Source organism: Pinus tabuliformis, chromosome 8, assembly GCF_031772625.1.
Source record: "Pinus tabuliformis cultivar Carrire ecotype Pingquan chromosome 8, CPIR1, whole genome shotgun sequence".
NCBI lineage: Eukaryota > Viridiplantae > Streptophyta > Pinopsida > Pinales > Pinaceae > Pinus > Pinus tabuliformis.
The window spans coordinates 1,681,135,673-1,681,159,384 of NC_142294.1; the positions used below are offsets into that span (position 1 = coordinate 1,681,135,673).

General features: G+C 39.3%; 2 protein-coding genes across 4 annotated transcripts in view; one reads left to right on the forward strand and one right to left on the reverse strand.

The window, feature by feature from the left end:
• ATJ1 (DNAJ heat shock family protein) overlaps positions 1–23,712 on the reverse strand; it is a 332,305-nt gene that overhangs the window by 98,236 nt on the left and 210,357 nt on the right. The window lies entirely within an intron of this gene.
• On the forward strand, positions 13,827–15,529 carry LOC149242690 (uncharacterized). The gene is made up of 3 exons (XM_089461040.1): positions 13,827–14,161; positions 14,265–14,452; positions 14,589–15,529. The coding sequence occupies exons 1-3, from the start codon at positions 13,827–13,829 to the stop codon at positions 15,086–15,088; spliced, it is 1,023 nt and encodes a 340-aa protein (XP_089317166.1). The 3' UTR covers positions 15,089–15,529.

Below are 23,712 nucleotides of genomic sequence, written 5' to 3' on the forward strand. Positions count from 1 at the left end.
ATGGTATGCATAGTGTAGCAGTAAGAAAGATGCAGCTCAGTGAGACACAACGATGGTGCAGCAAGGTGCAGCTCTGTGATGAAGGACATGGTGCAGCAAGGTGCAGCTTTGTGATGCAGGACATGGTGCAGTAGAATGACAAGTTTCGCATGGTGATGGAGTCATCTTGGAGAATCAGTTGAAGCAACATGTCTTCAACTGAGTTCAGCTACCTCATGTATCATCCTCTTAGAGATGATCTTTGCTCTTATTTAGATAAGTCAAAGTGTTGACTTCTGTTGTATAGGTACTATCTCTCTCTCTCTCTCTGTTGAACTATTGAAGAACATATAAAAGAATTGATCAAGGGTTTCCCCACATTGGGTTTTGTCCTTGGCTAGCGCCACATCTTGTGTCATCTTGTCTTGGCTTGTCTAATGCAATTCATGTTTATGTTCTATCTGCAATTTACTATTATGCTGATGTGATTGCTAATATGGAAAAGATATTGAGCTAACTGTGAAAATTGAAATAAATTGCTCTAAGCATAGAACATACCTAAAATTAACATGGTATCAAAGCTAAGGTGAAGACAAAGCCCCAGCAATATTGAAAGAGCAATCACCGAAGACAGTTGGAAAGGACAAAAAGGCTCAATGGGATCACCAAGGGTGAAGTCGAAGCAGAGAATAATATCTGAGTGGCATAACGGAAGCTTCTAATGGCCTACCTAAAGATCACTTCAATGGGAAGTCTAGATCTAAGGGTAGAAGGAAAGGCAGATGCCTTGCTTGCAATAAGTTCGGCCATTATGCGAAGGAGTGTCTGAATGGTCGGGACACATCACTTGATGATAACAATCATTCCAAGGACATCAAGGAAATGGCTGACTCTTCAAAGAAAGCAAGGAACCCCAGGTATGAAGAATCAAATGTTGTTATATAGGCCCTCTCCTCTAGACTCCTTGGGAATCTGTAGTGCTTCAAGGCACTTCATCGGATAGAAGGGTGCTCTCTCAAATTTGGTAGAGATGGAAACAATCGTGGGATTATGCTTGGAGTCAATACCACCTATCCTAGAAAGGGTTTAGGGAATGTTACCCCTCAATTGAATGAGGGTAACTCGATTCATTTACAAGAATCTCTTTATATACCTGATCGCAAGAAGAACCTGGTGTCCATTTCGGCAATGGAAGTCAAAGGTTTCAAGGTAGCGTTCACCGATGGAAAGGTACGTGTTTGAAAATGGAATTTTCAACGATGCTTTTACTCATGGGTTCAAGGTTGGCAATTGGTATCAAGTTGCATGAAGTCCATTAGGGACCATGTCAGTTGACACATCTCATCTATAGCACCAAAGGTATGCTTATTATGGGGCCCTACACGATGTGAGTCAGATGGTGATTGGGATGCCTGAATTCAAGAAGAGCATGAAGGTACATGTCCAAGATGTACCAAAGGAAAATCTTACAAGGGGAACATTCCCCTCATGTAGCAGGTCCATAGGTTTGGAACAACCCGAGGGGTTTGAGATTCATGATCGGGAATCTCATGTATGCAGGTGGAAGAAAGCCCTCTATGGCTTGAAGCAAAACACCTCGGGTTTGATATAAGAGGATTGATAGTTGTTTGATGAGGATGAGATTCACTAAGAGTGAAGCCAATCCAAACCTTTGCTTGAAGGTTGTGGATGATAGACCTCTCATACTAGCACCTTCTGAGGACGACCTCTTTCTGACAGGTGCAGACCCTCTCATTTGCAAAAGTAAGAGGGAGTTGGATTCTAGATTTGGAATGGTGAACTGCAAGCCTATGACTACCTCGATGGAGCTTAACTTTCATAAGTTATGTGGTAGGGATGTCGGACCTGATTTGGGAAATGCCTCTGAGATTCATAAACTCATTCTAGCATTGATGTTCTTAGTGAACTTTCGCCCGGATATATGTTTTGTAGTTAGCATGTTGAGCTCATATATGGTTGAGCCTCACTGGATTGGTGCCAAGAATCTTCTGAGATATCTTCAGGGCACAATCTCTCATGGATTGAGATACACTGCCAAAAATGTGAAGCTGCATGATTATTTGAATGCTGACTGGGTAGGCGGTATGGAGGATCACAAGAGCACTTCTGAGTGTTGGTTCTTTTTGGGTTCTGCTACGATATTCTAGATGAGCCTGTATGTATAAAGATTTATAATAAATCTTCTTCATATTACAAGGTGCGATTATTTTGAAATTTGTTCTATATTATTAACTCTTGATATTCGTTATATAGATTTGTTCTATATTCCTAGATGAGAAGGTATGTATAAATATTTATAATAAATCTTCTTCATATTACAAGGTGCGGTTATTTTGAAATTTGTTCTATATTACTAACTCCTTCATGTCTAGGATTCTGAATCATTAAGATTCTTGATTAAGGTGATAAATCTTTAGATTAAATCAACCTTGCTATATTCTCTATCTCTTGTTTACTTTAGTGAAACCCTAACCTTCAGGGTTCACTGTTAAACCCTAGCCTTTCGATAAGTATGCTAATTATGAAACCCTAGTCTACTTAGGCTTTGTTGATAAAGTTTAGAGCCTGTAATGAAATCTTACTCGCTTGATGTTTAAGGTTTGTTAAACCCTAACCTTTTTAAGGTTTGTTACTAAAGTTTAAGTTATATGATAAAAACCTAGATTTAGGGTTTGGTGAATTAGGGTTTCTGAACAAAACCTTTGTATTAGTTAAAGTTGTTGGTTTGGGGTAGCATCGGATGTGCTCTAGCCACGAAATAAGGTGGAGAGGTTGGGGCACATGAGATCTCCAATACCCAGAAAGGGTTTGGGCAGATTCTAAACAGATCAAGAGATATTAAAATAATTAATATTTTTAATGGAGTCCCCAAGTCTAAACTTAGGGAAAATAAAATATTAATGTTTTTTAATATGAATCTGTGTTAGAATGGTCCAAAAGACATGGATCAAGCTAGATATAATCTTAGCCATTGATTAGGGACTTAATCTCAGTCGTTGATATGTCAACAGGGAAAGTATAAGAGGCTCGAGGGTCACTTGGAAAATACACCAGAGTGATCAATCATTTTATTCTCTAGAGTGGGGTTTGCTAAGAGAGATAGAATCAGTGATTGGGAGAGCAGTTGAGGGGCATTGAGTATAGAGAAACAGAGAAGGCAGAGATTGTGTCGGGAGAGCAACGTAGCAACCAAGGAGAGTGACGCAGAGCCAGCAAGGGATCACGCAGGGCCACGCAGAGGCAGCCAAGTGGTGCGCAGAGCAGCAGAGGGGCCAACGTAGCTGACGCAGAGGCTCCCAGAGCTGACACAGGGCCTCCTGGGGCTGATACAGGCCAAGGAAGGCTGACGCAGGGCTAGCGCTGGGCTAGGAGAGGTTGACGCAGTCCAGATTGGGCAGACGCTAGGGTTGCCAGGAGATTTCTCTCAAACTATGAGGTATAGCTGCTAAGGAAATTCTCTGTTGGGTAGGCCAATTTCGGCAACCAGACTGTACTTTGATATTGCTTAATAAGAAAACACTCAGATAGTTGCACCAGTTTTCCCACATTGGGTCTTTCCAGGGACATTAGTCCAAAAATAATGGTATCATGTGGTGTGTTTGTTCTTGTTTCTTTTAGTTGTTGATCTGTAATATGTTGAGCATGCAATAGTGTTTATTTTTAGTATTTACATTGTAAATAACTTGTTAAGGAAAATAACAAGTAGGTAGGAATAAATCAAATAAAGTGCATGAAGGGTTTCTAATGTGTCAGACTTAGAAATTCCAACATGGTATCAGAGCGTGATTGCAGATCACAAGAGGACTAAAAGACATCAGCCGAGCGGAGCAATAGCAGCAAACAATAGTTGCCTCGAGTTGACAGAAGTTGTTTCTAGAAGCGCAAAAATAAAGGAGTGTGAAATAGAGCCAGCCAGAGCCACGCAGAGGGAGCTGGGAGTTGCGCAGAGCCTCAGAGAGGCCAGCGTTGCTGACGCAGAGGGCTAGAGGGCTGACGCAGGGCCTCCCAGCGCTGATGCAAACTCATCCGAGGTGACGCAGGGCCAGTGTGACGCAGAGAGGGGCTGACGCAGTCCACAGATAGGCAGTTGTTGGGGTTTAGAAGGCTGTAGGAATATTGCAGAGCGGAGCTGGTGAGCTACCGTAGTCAGAACAGTACCTGACAGAGCAAGGCCAAAGGAGTTGCTACCAAGGGTTTCTAGCCAAGGAACCTGAATCAGTAGTGCAGTTGCACAAGACGATCAGAGTAGGAGGCATCTAGACAAGCGGTAGAAGGATTTCCAAGAGGAAAATCAGGACCCAGAGGAAGTCCAGAAGAGAACTTCCAGACGAGAAGTAGAGACTCAGAGGAGTCGAACAGAGAACTTCCAGGAGGCAAGTAGAGGAGCATCATGGCACTACACGGAGTAAGAGACCAAGATAGACTGGACGAAGCATCGAACTTCGTAGTTTGGAAGGCCAGAATATTATCCGTACTTGACAGGAATTGTGTCAAGAACTTCGCCTTGAAGGTAATAGCTGTCCCAGTCAACCCCAGTGATAATGATAAAAACGAGGAGGCGATGGCAAGGGCCAAGAGCATTATCCTTGACGGGGTCAAGGATCATGTAGTAGTAGTACCACACATAGTTGAGAAGGAAACAACATTTGAGATATGGAAGGCTCTCAAGAAGTTGTACTAGCATACTTCTGTGCAGAGAAGAATGTTGCTCGAGAATCAGATGAGGCCGTATCAGATGAAGAAGGGACAATCGATTGACACCTTCCTCAGAGGACTGAATGAGATCCGAGATCAATTGACTGCTATAGGGGCGACACCGGATCAGGAGCTAATGGTGAGGACAACCTTGAATGTTGTCTCAGAAGACTGGGAAGTGTTTGTACAGAGTATAGTAAGCAGAGGAACACTTCCACCTTGGGACGAGATGTGGGCAACTCTTCATCAGGAAGAGATCAGGTGACAGTCGAAGACAAGTAGCAATAGCAAAGGGATCAAAGTCAAGCAGGAGGAGGAAGATGTGGCCCTATCATCTGAGGGAAACTAGGAAAATCGAATGAAAAAGGATCTCTCCAAGATCAAGTTCTTCCACTGTGGGGAGCTGGGTCATTATGCAACCCAGTGTCCAAGGAAGAAGAGTAAGGGAGAGTCCTCCGAGACTAAGGCAGTGCCAGCACGGGCAGAGAAGGAAGTTTTGACAGACGATGACTATGCCATGAGTGCACACACACCACTTGAGCAGAAGTGGGGAGACATCGAGCTGTAGTCAGATGGACTACAAGCGACGACGGGTAGGAACCTCGAGGTACCCAGCCTCTTGGATTAGACCTTGCTACAAGAGCCCCGTCAAGGAGTAACAGGACTGGCTAAGTGGGTAGAGACGTATGCGGATGGAACGGCAAAGAGAGCTACAGTGTAGCAGTCCCGACACAGCGCAGAGCTAGCAAGCTACAATGATGCAAGAGACACAAGAGTGTTGCACCAGTGCAGGATGGCACAGGGAGGTGTGCAACGGTGAGAGATGCAGGGAGTTGTTGCAGCAGTGCAGAGGTCCGAGAGGGAGCACTTGTCTGCGATAAAGGGAGCTTCAGCATCAGTCAGTGTCTCTAGCCCAACAAGGAGGTCAAATTGGGAGATCAGTTACTTACTTCTCAGTAACAAAGTTGCAGTGCAGTAGTGGGCAACACGATGCAGCATGATGAGAGGAGGTGCAATGCGGATGCAGTGCTGGGAGAAAGGACCAACAGCATCACGGATGTAGAGGAAGTTGTCATACAGATGAAACAATGACAGTGGCAGTGGCAGAACCATGGGCAGTAGTGCAAGATGTAGCAGTGCAGAGGATGTTGGGCAGGAAGGCCTAGCATCAGCACAGGTACCGATGCCGGATGATCAAAGTAATACTCAGTGAGGAGTATTGATAGAGCACAGTGCTCGCTAAGAGGGATTGTTGATTTGGGGTAGCATCGGATGTGCTCTAGCCACGAAATTTGTTAGAGAGGTTGAGGCACATGAAATCTCCAATACCCAAAAAGGGTTTGGGCAGATTCTAAACAGATCAGGAGATATTAAAATAATTAATGTTTTTAATGGAGTCCCTAAGTCTAAACTTAGGGAAAATAAAATATTAATGTGTATTAATATGAATCTGTGTTAGAATAGTCCAAAAGACAGATCAAGCCAGATCTAATCTTAGCTGTTGATTAGAATTTAATCTCGGCCATTGATATGTCAACAGGAAAAGTATAAGAGGAGGCTTGAGGGTCACTTGGAGAATACACCAGAGTGATCAGTCATTCTTTTCTCTAGAGCGGGGTTTGCTAAGAGAGATAGAATCAATGATCGGGAGAGCAACTGAGGGGCATTGAGTACAAACAAACAGAGAAGGCAGAGATTGTGTCGGGAGAGCAGCGCAGCAGCCAAGGAGAGTGACACAGAGCCAGCAAGGGCTCAGCATAGCCACATAGAGGCAGCCAAGTGTTGCGCAGAGCACCAGAGGGGCCAGCGTAGCTGACGCAAAGGCTCCCGGAGCTGACCCAAGGTCTCCTGGTGCTGACGCAGGCCAAGGAAGACTGATGTAGGGCCAACGCTAGGTTAGGAGAGGCTGACGTTGGGCCACGTAGAGGCAGCCAAGTGCTGCGCAGAGCACCAGAGGGGCTAGCGTAGCTCACGTAGAGGCTCCCAGAGCTTACACAGGGCCTCCTGGGGCTGACGCAGGCCAAGGAAGGCTGACGCAGGGCCAGTGTTGGGCTAGGAGAGGCTGAAGCAGTCCAGATTGGGCAGACGCTGGGGTTGCAAATCAGTTTTGTGTTGAGGAATTGCCGGAAGGATTTTCTAAGGTTTCAGCCAGGGGATTTCTCTCAAACTGTGAGGTAAAGCTGCTAAGGAAATTCTCTGTTGGGTAGGCCAATTTCGGCACCCAAATTGTACTTCGATATTGCTTAATAAGAAAACCCTCATATAGTTGCACCAGTTTTCCCACATTGGGTTTTTCTGAGGACATTAGTCCAAAAATAATGGTGTCATGTTGTGTGTTTGTTCTTGTTCCTTTTAGTTGTCGATCTATAATATGTTGAGCATGCACTAGTGTTTATTTTCAGTACTTACATTGTAAATAACTTGTTAAGGAAAATAACAAGTAGGTAGGAATAAATCAAATAAAGTGCATGAAGGGTTTCTAATGTGTCAGACTTAGAAATTCCAACAAAAGTAAGATCCTAGGAATGAAATACTAGGTGTATGTTTTTTTGTATGATCCAAACCAATGTGGATAATGTCAACATCAGTAATAAATCAGCAAGGGTCCAGAAACTGAAAAATTCATTAAAGTTGGGATGTTTTTGAAAAAACACAATAGAATTAAAAAAAAATACAAAAATATTCATTTTTTTAAATTTTTTAGCATCTAAAGTAACCAGAATGTCAAATAAATGCATTTCCACGTAAATATGAAAAGAAAACTAATATATTATATGTATATGAACTTTGAAGTCTAGTGCTACATCACATATCAAAATAGTGAATCAAATCTTGAATCTTGAGTCCTAAGTCAGTCTCAACTCTCAAGAGTCAAAATACCAACAAACAATATAATAAATGTATATCATGAGTCATCTATATGTCTATTTCATATAAACATTGCAATCTCCCAATACTAAAATCTTGAAAAACTGATAAGTCTGCTGGATTTTGAATGAAATCTAAAATTCTACTTTCTCCATATGAAATCCAATGAGGTCGGAACCACTCTCAAACATCCTGAGTCATTTCATGGTAATGTTAAAAATTTAAGTAAAAGGATGAAAATGAAGATTAAGGAGAATGTCACTTTTACTTTAAGAATTTAACATTACCATGAACAGGACACGTTTCCCAAAATCGCGACACGCTTTTGAAAATCGTGACACGACCTCGGATTCGACGTGTCGGAAAAGGACACGACGTGTCATATGATTTGGACACGAATCCGGACCGAATCGTGTCAGATTCGCTGGATTCGGGATTCGCAGGGGGTTTAGGACGAATTCGGTGACTTAGCCTATATATCATATATAAGCTTTTAAAAACAAAGAACCAATTACAATTTCAATCAACAACATGACTAGCATCCACTAGGGTTAGCTACAAACCCTCTATTTTCTCATTTCAGCATCATCCTAGAATATCAAACTTAGACAAGAACCTATATTAAACCCTAAGACTTATGACCATTAACAATTAGGTCAACACATATATCCAGAAATAAATCATCATGCATAAACATATCATATGTTAGGCAACATATTAGACATATATCATCCTAGACCAAGCTAGGGTTTCAACTACATGGACACATATATAAACATAGGGTTCTGTTCCTAGGACTTTAAATACCTAACAAGGAGTTTGTTTATAGGCCTCCGCCTAACCAAACCCTAAGGATTTAGCGTTTCATAACATAGCAAAGTAAATTCTACTATATCAAAATTTCAAAGGTTCGGGATTTCAGACATCATCATTTCAACCCTAACAAGTTAGGTTGTCATGATCACAACGAAATCCCAAACATGACATCATCAACGAACGTCGAAAACTTCATATAGCATTTCCCAATAATCCTAAGCAATATTAGGGTTTTAGACATTAACATTAGCATACCCTTAGGTTAGGGTTTTCTAGAGAACCTGTCTAGGGTTCTATAAGATCAATTAAGAATATGAGGAGGGGATAGATTTATCAAGTGATGAATCACCCAAAACAAGAATCATTAAGATTCAATATAGCTAGACATAACGATGTTAGTAATAGATTGTCAAATGAATGAACATTTATTATAAAGAAATCAATGTTTTGTAGTTTTGAGGCATACCTTTGTTTCTTGACAAACCTTGTCTTGGGAGGCTCTCTTTCATACTCCTTGAGGATATAGCAGATGTTTCCCTAATCAAGACAATAGAGGGAGAATGGTGATTAGTATTTAATATAATCAAAACTTAAATGAGCACATGAAACCAAAAACTAAAAGGAAATGAGATACTTATCTTTGGGAGATGTTGAGGGCTCCCTCCAAAGCTTGAGGGATACCTATAAACTTGTGAAAACAAAAGAAAATGTCTTTCCCAGAAATATGTTAGAACCTATAAATTCTAAACATCAAAAATAAAAAATAGAATAGACTAGAAGCAAAGGACTTAGTAGAGTAAGTCTCTTATATCAGATTCTTCGGGTTTGGCTTACTTTAGGTCTTCTTCTTCAGCAACAATGGCTTGATCTCTTTCTCTCTTCTTGTTTCTTGGATTGTGAGGAGAGTGGAACACCTTAACTGTATGCTCATGCTGTTAACATTCAAGGTTACTAATATGAAACAAGTCATATGTAATACTTTATTTATTGAATAATGAATGGATGATTGCAAGGTTGTGGCGATGCTCCATAAATAGGAGTTGACTGGCCATGCCCATTTAGAGAGACATGTCTGTTGGGACTGTTGTCTCTTCTTTTAAGAAAATCTAATTTAATAATTGCTAATTAATTATCTAAGCGGTCCTTGGGAAGAGACATTATTTCCAAAACTTCCTTGTTCTTGACACAATCAATATATGGAAGAGAAGGTTAATGAGCCTGGTGCAATGTTATCAGAACCAAATTGGTTCCAGTAGAACCAACCAGTTTCACTGGTTTGGGGGAAAAATCGGTCTGAACCAACCCTCCGAACCAGAAAAGACTAGTTCGAAATTGAATCAGTCTGGACCAGTTCAGAGACCGGTTCCGCAAGGCCCACGGCCCTGCAGCCTAGCCATAAAATAAAAATAAAAATAAAACATGTTTTTTTTCCTAGTTTCTAATGCTACTCTAATCCTCCCAACCCTTCTATGTCACTCACACTATTCATTTGAGTCTCTTGCAATTGTTGAGCTGAGTTCGGTAAGGAGAATTCAAAGATGTTTTTGCAAGGTTATTCTGAGGGAGATTCTTTGCAAATTTGAAGAGTTGATTGGAGTCTAGGAGAGCTATTGGGTTGGCAGATTTTCGAGTTACTTCAAAGATTTTTTTTTCCCAAAGATCTTTGGGTTTTCTTCAGTGGTTTTTGGAGCTAGTGGAAGAATTTTTTTTTTTATTTTGTTGGGGCTGCTACATAGTTGATTTCAGAGGATTTTGGAGCTGATTTTCTCCAAAAAATTTAGAGGGTAAATCAAGGAAATTTTTGCCATTTTTTTTGTTCCATTTTTCTCCAAAAATCAATTTTTTTTCTCAAAAAAATTAAAACCCCAGTGTTTTTATGCAGATTTGTAAGGGCTACTCCAGAGTTGATTTTGGAGGATTTTAGCGCTGCTTAAGAGGGAAATTCAAGCTATTTTTTTCAACCATTAATGTTCTATTTTTCTTCAAAAATCTATTCTTTTTTTCCCTAAAAAATTTAAAACCCTAGTGTTTTTATGCAGAATTCAGATTTGTAATTTTTTGTTGCCAAAAAAAAAAAATGTGGCCGTTATTTTCTTCTATTTTTTTCTCAACAATTATTGAAATTTGCAAGGTTATTTTGAGGGATTTCATTGGAAAAATTTCTGAAGGAGATTTTGGAGTTGATTGAAGAGTATATTTTCATATTGGTTGGAGCTTCTTCTCTTCTCAAAATTTACAAATCTTCTCCAGATATTTCCTTGCCTCTACTCCTTTTTTATTTTTCCCTAAAAAAACTGCCATAGAATTCTAAAAAGCCTAGTGTTTTCTATGCAGATTTTTCATTTATTCCTCATGGCCACAAAAACAAAAATGATCTAGTTTGAATTCACTGCCATTTAAATGAACAAAGGATAAAACTCTGCAAATATTGTGGGAAAAAAGTTAAGGGTGGGGGGATCCATAGAATTAAAGAACACCTAGCACAATGGAGAGGGCAAGTAAAACCTTGTGAAAATGTTTATGATGATCTTAAAGCAAAGATGCAAAGTTTAATTGAAGCCTACAATGAAGAAAAAGGGAAAAACAAAAGAATTAAAAAAGATATAGGTAAAAGTCAAAACGATGATGCTATGCTTAGTGAACCTGATTTGGAAGAATAAGTGCCTAGTTTTGAAGATTCCTCTAGTTTCCCTGCTAGAGTTAGAAAGGGTAGTTCAAGTGCTTTTGACCTGAAGAAGGCAACAACCCGTAAAGGGATTGACTCTTTCTTTGTACCCCGCACCACCCCTTGTTTCTCAACCAACCCTTGATGCTAAATGGAAGAACATAGAGAAGGAAGCTCAAACTATTGGAGGAGAAACAATTATATGCAAAAAGCTCCAAATGTTTCTTGGAGTACAAGAGGTGGAATATCTGGGTCATATTGTATCTCATGAAGGTGTTAAGGTAGACCCTAGCAAAATTAAAACCATTAAGGAATGGAAAATCCCCACATCCATAAAGCATCTACGAGGATTTCTCGGGTTGACAGGGTATTATCGTAAGTTTGTTAAGAATTAGGGGAGAATAGCAACACCTCTAACAACATTGTTGAAGAAAGATGCATTTTCATGGACTCCAGAAGCAACGAAGGCCTTTGAACATCTTAAAGAGGCGACGTGTCAAACACCGATCTTAGCTACACCGGACTTCACAAAAACCTTTATAGTGGAATGTGATGCCTCATGAAATGGAATTGATGTTGTGTTAATGCAAGAAGAAAGACCCATTGCTTTCGAAAGCTGTCCAATCAAAGGAAAGTATTTACACAAAGCTATTTACGAGAAGGAAATGTTGGCAATACTACATGCACTTAAGAAATGGCGACCCTACCTAATGGGAAGACACTTCAAGGTAAAAACGGATCATGATAGTCTTAAATACTTTTTAGAACAAAGATTATCTTCAGAAGAGAAGCAAAAATGGGTCACAAAGATGTTGGGTTATAACTTTGAAATCATCTACAAAAAAGGGAAGCAAAATGTTGTGGCAAATGCACTCTCAAGAAAGGATGAGAATGTGGAAGCATTTCTTTGCGCCATTTCTATTATCCAACCAGATTGGATAAACGAAGCAAGGGATGAATGGAAGAAATGACGAAGAAGTGTGGGCACTTATTCAAAAGTTACAACAAGATTCCAGTACCTCTGATACCAAATGTTATGCAACCTACTCACAAAATAGAAGAAAATATAGCTCAACGACTTCAAAATTAGCCTCTTCGAGGGGGCAACCTCCTTTACATGACACAAATGAACAATTCTTGGTTGATACAAATGACAAGACCTCCTTTCTATATATAGGAGTCTAAGGGGTCATAATATAATCAGAGCCGACATAACAATAATAATGTAAGGGCACAACAATAACAATAGTGGGCTTCTATGGGGCACAATAATAACAATATGCGAACCACATGGGCACAACAATATAATAAGGGGGTTGCACTAATAACAATAAGGGGTTACACTAGTAGTATAGGGACCGAACACCTCATTACATCATGTTGCACCTCATTATGTTACAGCATTCATCATCATGCTGTCTTCAAACTAAGACAACAGCCCCAAGGTAGTCCTAGCTATGGTGTTATGGCCTGCGGCCTAGCACATAGCAATGCTGAAGAGAATGTCTTCGAAACATATAAAGACTGTGACTTTACTTTCATCAAACCATGAAAGAGTACAAACACACATATATATATTATACCAAGGCTATTTACTGAGTTGTTGTGATATCACTGATATACATTGCAAGGAGGCAGATCCATATACTGTAATATAGTGTCCTCGTCCGAAGTCATTCCTCCGAGAGATCACAGGGATACTGCTCCTTGTCATGCGAGGCTAACATGGATAACAAGAAGACAGATCCATTCCAAGAATGTATGAGTCCAGACTTTTACTCCTTGCTGCAGCTAGGTGTCTTTTGAACTGCATATAGGTTTGTTGTAGATAACACCCTTAGGACAGCATATAGGCTTCCTTTTGACAGCGTCTTAAGGTCTCTTATTAGACCTGCTTTTAGGGCACATGGACAACATTAGATAGGTTGTATATATGTCTCCTCTTTTCTGCTAATAGATCTTCTCACAAGTCTACGGCTAGGGCACATTGTGACAGCAGAATTAGGGCCTCATAGATTAGCGTCATAGGGTCTCTTAGACCTGCATTATAGATGCCTTCTCCACTGCATTAAATCATTCTTCACCATGACCGTGTTAGAGTCTAGGGCATCCTTACATGACAGCATATTAGATTTAGGGCATCATTAGGCCAGCGGTTAGGGCTTCTCCATACCAGCGTTAAGCTTCTCTATGGCAGCGTAGAGCTAGGGCATCTTCTTCTTAGGGGAGCGTATACTCTTAGGATCTCTCCTCCCACCAAAACCCAAAGACAAGTGGAGAGGAAGAGATCACAAGAGGTGTGTCTAAAATGACTTGCAAGGCACCTCTATTTATACTAAAACGTGGAGGACAAGTGGGGGCAATTTGGTTGCTGGCCGACCTTGACGAATTGTCACATAACACAAATAAATTCATATCTCCATGAATATTTGTCGGAATCGAATGATCTTTAGATCAATCCTACACCTCTCGACGAGAGGAATCCAAGAAAAATATCAGTTGCCATGAATAAGAAGACCCACATGAAGTTTGGCCCTAGTTTCCAATTTTAACACCATTGCTTCGACCTCATACTTGAGCATATTGGCAAAATTGAGTGGGTGAAGAAGTGTGTGGAAGATGCAAAATCCATAACCAGGTATATCTACAACCATTCATGGGTTTGAACCTGATGAGAAAGCACATAAGGAGTAAAGAGCTTGTTCGATCAGCCATCACATGATTTGGAACCAACTTCTTTTTGTTGCAATCCCTTGTTCAACAAAAATCGACCTTGAGGGAGATGCTTTCATGTGATGAATGGAATTCATCTCAGTGGAGCAAAAAGGTTGAAGGGAAACAGATGGTTGGCCAAGTATTTGACAAAAGATTTTGGTCAAAGGCAGACGAGATTGTGTTATTTAGTGAGCCTCTTGTCAAAGTTTTGCGGATGGTGGATAGTGATAAACCTGCCATGGGTTTTGTTTATGAGGCCATGGATCAGGCCAAGGAACAAATAAAGGCAGCATATGGGGATAAAAGACAAAAGTACATTCCTCTATGGAGAATCATTGATGAAAGATGGAACAAACAACTCCATAGACCTTTACATGCAGTCGGCTACTACTTAAATCCAAGGTATGTAATTTTGGATTTCAATGCTCATTGCTTATAAGTTTTAACTTTTAACTTTTAGTTTTGTTGACTTGATGAATATGTTTTTGTTTTCTGAATTTTGAAGGTACCATTACACTACAAATTTTGAGGCTGATGGGGAGGTTTTAGGGGGATTGTATAAATGCATTAAGCGCATGGTCCCAAATTCCAAGACTCAAGATCAAATTCATAACAAGCTCTTGAATTTCAATGAGAGTATTGGTACCTTTGGAATTTCTATGGCTGTAAGAAATAGAGCAAAGAGTCCCCCAGGTAAGAACTGTCAAAATTTGCAAATTCTTATATTAATAATTTACTCATTTCAATTTGAATTTTGCAATTGTTGAGTCCAAGTTTCAACTTTCAAATTCATTTGCTAATACTTTTTTTCCTTCCACCCTTTTTGCAGCCTATTGGTGGCAACAATTTGGTAGTGAATGCCCTCAATTGCAAAAATTTGCAATTCGAATTTTGAGCCAGACATGTAGTGCTTCAGGGTGTGAGCGGAATTGGAGTGTGTTTGAGCGTATACACACTAAGAAGAGGAACCGTTTGGAGCAAAAGCAGTTGAATGACATAGTTTTTGTTCAGTGCAACCTTAGGTTTAGACGCAGCAAATTGTTGAATAAAACCCCTAAATCAAGCAACATTGTCTTGGGTGACTTTGATACAACATCAAAATGGGTTGTGGAGAGTCAAGCACCAGCATTTGACAATGAAGACCTTTCTTGGTTGGACTTGGACCCACCTCCACAGGATGCAGAGGCAGATATATTAGATGCACCAATAACAGCTTTCAGGCTAGGGGAAGCAAGCCATAATCCCATTATAGACTTGGATGCTACTCATTCTTCAAACGAGAATGAGGAGGATGATCAGGAATTGGATGATGATACTGATGATGATTGATGATTTGATCATTGATTTGTTGTAGTTGTAGCTTGTAGTATTGTAGGTTGTAGTATAATATTATGATCTATCATGTTATTTTGGACTATAGAGCCTACTTCTTGATGTTTGTAACATTTTTGGTTCAACGACGTTTTGCACTAAGTGTTATTTTTGTTATATGCACTATTACTTGCTATATAAATGAGAACTATTGCGTATTTGTGTATAAATGGTTTGGATTCATATGGATGCACATGAATATATCTGTTTTTTGTTTGAAATATGTATATTTTAAGTGTTTTTGGTAAACCGATTTTTTTCGGTCCTAGTGTGGTTCCAACCAGTTCCTGATCCATAAGGTTTTCTGGTTTGATGACCGGTTCGGTTCTAATAACAATGGCTTGGTGATCAACCTTGAAAACATTTTCTTGAGGAGCTTTGACATCCTCCGCAATTGTGGTTTTCTGAGTCGGACCCTTGATCATCTCACTGATAGGCATAGATATTTTTGCATTGTTGATCCATTCCCCCAAATTAATATTTGAATGAATCATTGGAGTATCGGGGATTACTTCTCCTATGCCTTGAGCATGTTTACCTTCAAGCCAATCTTCTCCTTCATTCTCGACATTGTTCAAATTAAGAGTTTCAACACTACAACTATTTTCTATAACTTCCATACAATCCTTAAAAGGCAAATGAAACTCTTTCCCAAACATATTTCTTTGGTCCACAGTAGTTGTAAATTCATTACTTAAGATGTTCTTTGCGACAACACGAGATTTCTCATCATGGAACTTCTGACAAGATCCACGAAAGGAATGGGATACTATATTTGTGGATTCGAAGGGATCAGGAGGTCTCGACTCGGCAACATGATTTCTCTTTGGCCATAGATTATTATTATTTCTAGGTTGCTTATCTTTCATTTGAATCATCCTTGATTGTATGTCACTCATTTGTCTGGTATGTTCAATTTTCATCTCCCTAATTACTCGAGTCAATTCTTTAACTGATTATAGTTCTTCTTATTTAGTTTCTTTAACCTTATAATTAACCGGACCTCTTTCAAAACCTAGGATTTCTGACTTACCTGAAGCTTTCATATCCTTCTCTAACTCTTCAACTGTATTTTGGGCAACGGCTAAAGTCGCAGGCTTGGCACACCTAATCTCATATTGAGTATCACCATTGAAAGCTTCCAAATATTATTCTAACATTTTCCTATCAGGGAGCCTATAGTCTTGAGTCATATCTTTTAGAAGGCCATTAAATCTTTGGTTAAATTATTCAATTGTTTCATTCCCCTTCTTCTTAATAGTATTAAGCTCTTCAACCAAATACTTTCCTTCTCTTCTATCCCCAAATTTAGCTTTAAATGCATCAGTGAGGGCTCTTAAAGAGTCAAAGGCATTATTTGCTTTGTCATGAAACCATTCAAGTGCATTATCTTCTAATGACAAAACAAATAAATTCATTATGACATCTTCATGATTGTATGCAATGGCATGAGCATATCTTTGTACGAAAGTGTTGAACTTCTTTAGGTGAGATTCGGCATTGATGGCATTGCTCCCATGAAAGACGGGAGTCTATTCATAGTAGAGTCATCTGGCAAATCATGTTGATATCCCTGGATGTTGGTGAAGTTGCAAGGCCTGTAATAATCAGCCATAAGTCTTGATTGGGAGGACTAACAAAAAGAAAAGGGAGATCAGGGAGGGCTTCCTGTAAGAGAAATAATAAACCCTTTCTACAATGTGATTTGTTTAGCCGAGCTCTTAGAACATTCTCAGGATCGGGAGCGGGGTTAAACAAGCTATTAGGATTCCTTCTAGAGTAAGCTCTTGTGAATGGATGAATAAGTGGGGTAACCACCCAAACAGGTAACCAACCTAAATGTCCAAGTGCTAAAGGTGTGGATAAACAAGATGAAAGGATTAGTGAGATAAAAAAAGATAAGGTCATGAAAAGATGAAGAATAATGAAAGGAAGGTGCCATAAAATGTTGTGGAGTTTTTGGCTAAGATGATTAGAAAATTACGAAGATTAAGAAGAATGATGTTGAAGCGTCGAGAATGAGATAAACTCCTCCCCAGCAACGGCGCTAGAAAATGAGTCGCTTGACGAGTTAATGAAAATGTTGATACGATGGGAAAATGTCGTTAACCCTTGCAACAAGAAACTTGTCCCTGGCAATGGCACCAGAAAATGTTGTCGCTCAAATTATACAGGCACTGCGACAACTGTTGATTTTTGGGTAGCATCGGATGTGCTCTAGCTCCAAAATTTTGTGGAGGGGCTAGAACACATGAGATCTCCAAGACCCATAAATCGTTTGGAGAAATTCCACCCGGAGTGCATGTTATTCAAATAATTAATTATTTTTAATGGTGCCTAAGTTAAAACTTAGGAAATTAAAATAATTAAAGTGAATTAATGTAAATATGGGTGAGAAGCTTCTAAGTGACGAGGATCAAGTCTAATTTAATCTTAGTCGTTGATTAGAGATTAGATCACGGCCATTGATTTCTCAACAGGAAAAGTATAAAGGAAGGCTTGGGGTCAGTTGGAGAACACACACAAAGAGAGCAGCACTTGAGCTAGATCAAAATTCTGGGGCGTGGTTTGCTGAGAATTTTGGAGTAAGCTTCTAGTGCAGAGAGGGGCAGTTCAGCAGCGAGACTTTCGTCCAAGGCCGAGAATACATAACAAAGAGGCAGTGCAGCACTAGGGAGAGACAGCGCAGCTCCAGGAGGGTGACACAAAAGCTGGAGGGCTGACGCAGTCATGCAAAGGCAGCATTGGGGTTTCTGTGAGGCAGATTGGGCATCAGTTCAACAAATCGATTTCTAAGCTGAGAAGGCTCACCGGGAGGGTGACACAGTCCCAGAATAGAGTTAGGAGCAGCCATCGCTACACAACACTAGGGACAGTGTAGTCACCTGTGGGGTTTGTTCATCCAGTTGTTGGATCCGCCAAAATATTTGTCTCCGGATAAAGGTACTTTTGCCGAGTTTATTCTCTGTTGGGTGAGCCGAATTTGGCACCCTAGTTGTATTCAGAAATCTACATAATAATAAAACCCTCATATCTGCTGCACTGTTTCTCCCACACTGGGTTTTTTCGGGGATGTTTAGTCCAAAAATAAGTGTGTCCTTTGTGTGGTTGTCTCATTTATTTTTTCAGTACTTGATTTGTATATTGGTGTAGGCTGCAGTGTATTTACATTAATATTTCTGAATAATTCTGAAAATAACTTGTTAAAATGAAGAACACAAGTAGGTAAAGCAAATCAGTTTACTGCAGTAGGATTTCTGATTTGTTAGATTCAGAAACTTTCACAACAACACAGGACGAGGGTTGTCACTCTAATCCCCGCTCACTCCATTCTAGTTGCCTCCCAACATCATGCTACAGTGGGTAGTCTTTATGGAAATGTGAAGATGAAGGACAAGTTGGCAACCAACAAGTCAGGGAAACACAGTTGAGTGGCCTAGCTACTTGGTTAAATTTAGCAAGATCTTAAGTATTAGATTAAATACAAATATGAGACCAGTGCCTTATGGAGTCAAAACTCTTGCTTATTATTAAATTAAGACCAAGTAAACAGATGGACAACTGCTGCTTAGATGCTTCACTAACCTATATGCGATACAAATCTTAAGACCTAGGTGTGATGCAAAGATCTTGGTTATTTTTTAGTTAAATGCCTAGTCTAAGTATGACCTTCCTTTAACTATTTTGAAGCTAGGCCCCAAGGTAGGTTGTGGGAAGGAGGACAACAAGAAGTAAGCAAAGGCTTGATTAATGATACCTTCTGTTAGGCTCCTATCACCAGATATCTCTAGCGCTACAGAGATTGTGGCTATGACCACTACAAGGTCACCGTGTTAACCAGCGAAGAGATGCTAAGCCCCTCAAGCTAGATGAGAAGGGTGGCCCTAGAAGTCTATCAACCAAGCATATGCTTGGAGGTAAATTATTAATGCAACTAGGCCTAGAATGTTGATGCAAATGATATGAGTGAACCTTGAGTTGAGATTGTTTAATAATTTAAGTACTTAAGTTATAATTAGCTTCTTATGACAAAGGTAATTAATGATGAATTTGTAGAAATTTCCCTATAGATCTATCTCTCTACTACCATGTAGAAAATTTGTTGTAGGTTAACCCGATAATGCAACATAAATCAAAGCAGAATACGGAGTTGAACACATATAACCAGAAGAAGAAGAATCAATGCACAATACACATGAAGATACTTCAAGGAAAGCCCAAGTGAAAAACCCCACTATCTGTATTATCATACAAGGTGGAAATACATAGAAATTATACAAAGCCTTAGATCTCACAGCTAGCCAGCTCTCAGTACAATCCTCACAGATGCTCACAGGCAATCCAAGCTTCTCACAAGCCTTCCTCTTTGCCCTCCAAGCTCCTATTTCCTTGCGCAGTTTCTCCTAGTGAATGATTCCCTGTTACCAAATGTAACACTGATCTCACACACTGTCAAAACTGCACAATCCTCAAGGAACCTTTGTCCTTCTGCATGCATGAGTTTTCTTTATAGGAGAAAACATGCAACTGATAGTACATTGTCCTTGACTTTAATCTCAGCTGGGTATTTCTCAGAATAGACATGCATGAGTTACTGATGAGGGTATCTTCAGTTATCTAGAGTACACTTGTTGAGTGCATGCATGCATCAACTAACTGATAACTCACAATTAGTTCCTTAAACAGTTTGGAACTAATTTAACTGGACTTAACTCAGTAAACTGAGCTAACTAATTACAAGTCAAATATAACTCAATCTTATCTCCTTAATTAAGGGATAATCTCATTGATTTAAGGAATAACTATTGCATGACTTCAGAAAGACTTCTAACTTGAATTTCTCCAACTAATTAAACCATAATGAATTGATTAATTATTTCCAAGTAGCTGGTAAGACTAAATTCGAATTTTAATTCACAATTTTAATTCAAGGACAAATTAAAATTGGAATATTTTGGATTCTATTTTTATCATTTCTTGTTGTTATTTTCAACACTCCCTCTCAACAAGAAAGGAATTCAACTCGATCCCGATCGTGAACCTTTGGAATGTTATGCATGCAACACTTCTCTCTTGTGTTGTTGCTCCAGCAACTCTAGAAACAAAAAAAACATCCAACCTGAATCAGTATGATGCATCTGTCATCAAAGTCTCTCACTGTTATTGCCTCTATCAACTGAAAAACTTTGTGCTTCTGCTGACTCTGCCTTTTTGCACTGTTGTCAATCCTTCTTTGCACTCTTCAATATCTGACTGCTCTAGCCTCTATCACTTTGATCTCTGACTGCATCAATCCCACTGATTCCTTCCGCTGCTATGTACTTTGGGCTCCCGTAGCAAGGTATGATCCATGAGGTAAAACCTCTCAATGGACCCTGCCTAATTTCAGCCTTCTTGGGACTATCACTTCACATCACCCCACCTCACACCTGGAGGTATGGCTGCATGTGATCCTCTGCCCACTTGGATCGAAATTCTCCCTCTAATGGAGCTATCTGCATGAGTGGATCTCTTCACTCGGTCTCCTCTCTGCTTCTCCAATTTTGGCTCCTCCACAATTGTCTGAGACTTCTTCTAGGGCTGCATGTTGAGAGGTACTTTACTCTCCCTCTCAACCACCAAGTCTCTAACATTTGTTTTGCTCCTCAAGGCTTTGCATGCATCTTGAACCTCAAGAGCATATAGGTTCTTAACTCGTGAACTGATCTATTTCACCTGTCTCGTGGTGATGTGTCTAAGGAAAACCTTTCCCTTACTAAAAACAACATCATAGCCTTTGTCCTCCAACATTGCAGCCAATACCAAGTTCTTTTTCAGTCTAGGCACATATTTCACATCTGTCAAGGTGATAGGAGCTCCATGCTCCCTCTGAAAAGAAACCATGCCCACCCTTGAAACACTATACCTTTCGTCGTCACCCATCTCTATGTGCATCTTGAGGTCTTTCTCCTCCAAGGCACAAAATAAACATTTATCACCGGTCATGTGGAATGAGGCTCCACTGTCAAGATAGCAGACACAACCCATCATCGATGACACCATGTATGCGATGAGGGTAAAGTCCATCTCGAACTGAAAGGCTAATGCCTCACCTTCTGATCCTTCCGAGGATCCCTTCTTAGATATCTTCGATGGGCAATTAGTCGCATAATGTCCCATCTCGTGACAATTAAAGCATATCACTTTAGATATGTCACCCTTCTTCCCTCCATGAGAAGAATTCGATTTGGAATGGGAAGCCTTCCCCTTCCCTTTCCTTGCCATTGGCCAACATTTTAGTATGATATGAATTCTATTTGCCCCTACAACCCCGAACTTCAAACTTCGAATTCTCTTCTCAGTATACTGTTTACAACTCCGATAAACTTGGCTCTAATACCATGTAGAAATTTCCCAATAGATCTATCTCTCTACTACCATGTGGAAAATCTATTGTAGGTTAACCCGATAATGCAATATAAATCAAAGCAGAATACTATAACCTATTTCTACTATCAATTTGCGGAAGCTTAAAAGATTGTGCAAGATCGAGCTGAACACATATAACCAGAATAAGAAGAATCAACGCACAATACACATGAAAATACTTCGGGGAAAACCTCAGCTAAAAACCCCACTATCTGTATTATCGTACAAGGTGGAAATACATAGGAATTATACAAACGCTTAGCTCTCAGCCAGCTCTTAGTACAATCCTCATAGATGCTCACAGGCAATCCAAGCTTCTCACAAGCCTTCCTCTCGGCCCTCCAAGGTCCTATTTCCTTGCGCAGTTTCTCCTAGTGAATGATTCTCTGTTACCAAGTGTAACACTAATCTCACACACTACTCTAATACAATGTCAGAACTGCACAATCCTCAAGGAACCTTTGTCCTTCTGCATGCATGAGTTTTCTTTACAGGAGAAAACATGCACCTGATAGTACACTGTCCTTGACTTTAATCTCAACTGGGTCTTTCTCAGAATAGATATACATGAGTTACTGATGAGGGAATCTTCAGTTATTTGGAGTACACTTGTTGAGTGCATGCATGCATCAATTGACTGATAACTCACAACTAGTTCCTCAAACAGTTTGGAACTAATTTAACTGGACTTAACTCAGTAAACTGAGCTAACTAATTACAACTCAAATATAACTCAATCGTATCTCCTTAATTAAGGGATAATCTCCTTAATTTAAGGGATAACTGTTGCATGACTTCAGAAAGACTTCTAACTTGAATTTCTCTAACTAATTAATCCATAATGAATTAATTAATTATTTCCAAGTACCTGGTAAAACTAAATTCAAATTTTAATTCAAGGACAAATTAAAATTGGAATATTTTGGATTCTATTTTTATCATTTCTTGTTGCTATTTTCAACAAAATTATAAAACAATCTTACAACCAATAATGTGTCAATTTATCTAGTGCCAATGTAAACAATATGCCAGACCACAAGATGCTTAACCGTTGCGAAAATTGTGATTTAATCGCGATTTTTTCAAAAAATCGCAATTTTTTCGCAGAAACAATTAAATCGGCCGATTAAATCAGTGATTTTTTCATTTTGAAAAAATCGTGATTTAATCCCGATTTTTTCGAAAAAAAATCGCGTTTTTGGGGGAAAAACCTTTATTTTGTATTTTTTTAATTTTTTTAATTTTTTGTATTTTTTTAATTTTGCCGATTTTTTCCGACTTTAGACCCTCGCTGATTTAATCCCAATTGCGATGTTGGCAACATATAGAAATTAAGAGAAATTATTCACTTAACAATTAGCTAATGACTATTAACACAAGATGTCAATATTTGAGATAGACATATTAATGTGTTTAGCAAATATCCAACAATTTCTTTAGCAATGTTCCTTAAACAATTAGTTTCCCAAAACAATAATGCCAATCAAAATTACTCAAGATATTCCAATGATGATTAATTATTTTATGCCAATGTTACTTGATACCAATCAAGAGAGATAAGATGCCCAGTGACTTAAACCAACCAACAAGATTTAGAGTATTAGAGATATGATGTGTGAGTGCTTGTTTAGTGCAAAGTGCTGATTTTTAGAGGCTATGAATCAGTTTACAAGAAACAAACAAGTGTTAGCTTTCAAATAACCAATGTTTAGACAAGCTTCTTCACAAGAGAACTTAGAATCACGAGCATTAATTAAATTTTAGGACAGCAATAAACAAATCACTCTAGATCCAAGAAATAGCAAGCATATAAGAACCCAATATGATCAATGAAACATTAAATGACTTGCCAAGTGATTATGCAAGATAGCTACCCTTCTTATGATGGATTATTCAATGTATATCAGATCTGAAATCACTTATTACAGCAATAGAAAAAGTATGCAAACAGTGAGCAATCAATGTGAGAGTATGTGCCAAATTGTGCCCAACAATTGCCAAATGATAAAACAACTTTGCCAATATGAAATTATGAGTTTTTAGCCCTCTTAAGATGTAGTATTCAGAAAATATCAGATTTGATCACACTTTTATGCAGAGATATCAGTCACTACAAATTGGAGATTTATGCCAAAAAATTGATGCCCAAGATACTTAGATGTTATGACAATATG

What these genes read in the sequence shown, in the direction of transcription:
- LOC149242690 (XM_089461040.1), top strand. Translation starts at nt 13,827, where the DNA reads ATGCTTTCATGTGATGAATGGAATTCATCTCAGTGGAGCAAAAAGGTT. An exon ending in GGCTACTACTTAAATCCAAG is followed by an intron (nt 14,162 to 14,264) that starts GTATGTAATTTT and finishes TGAATTTTGAAG; the next exon opens with GTACCATTACACTACAAATT. An exon ending in TAGAGCAAAGAGTCCCCCAG is followed by an intron (nt 14,453 to 14,588) that starts GTAAGAACTGTC and finishes CCCTTTTTGCAG; the next exon opens with CCTATTGGTGGCAACAATTT.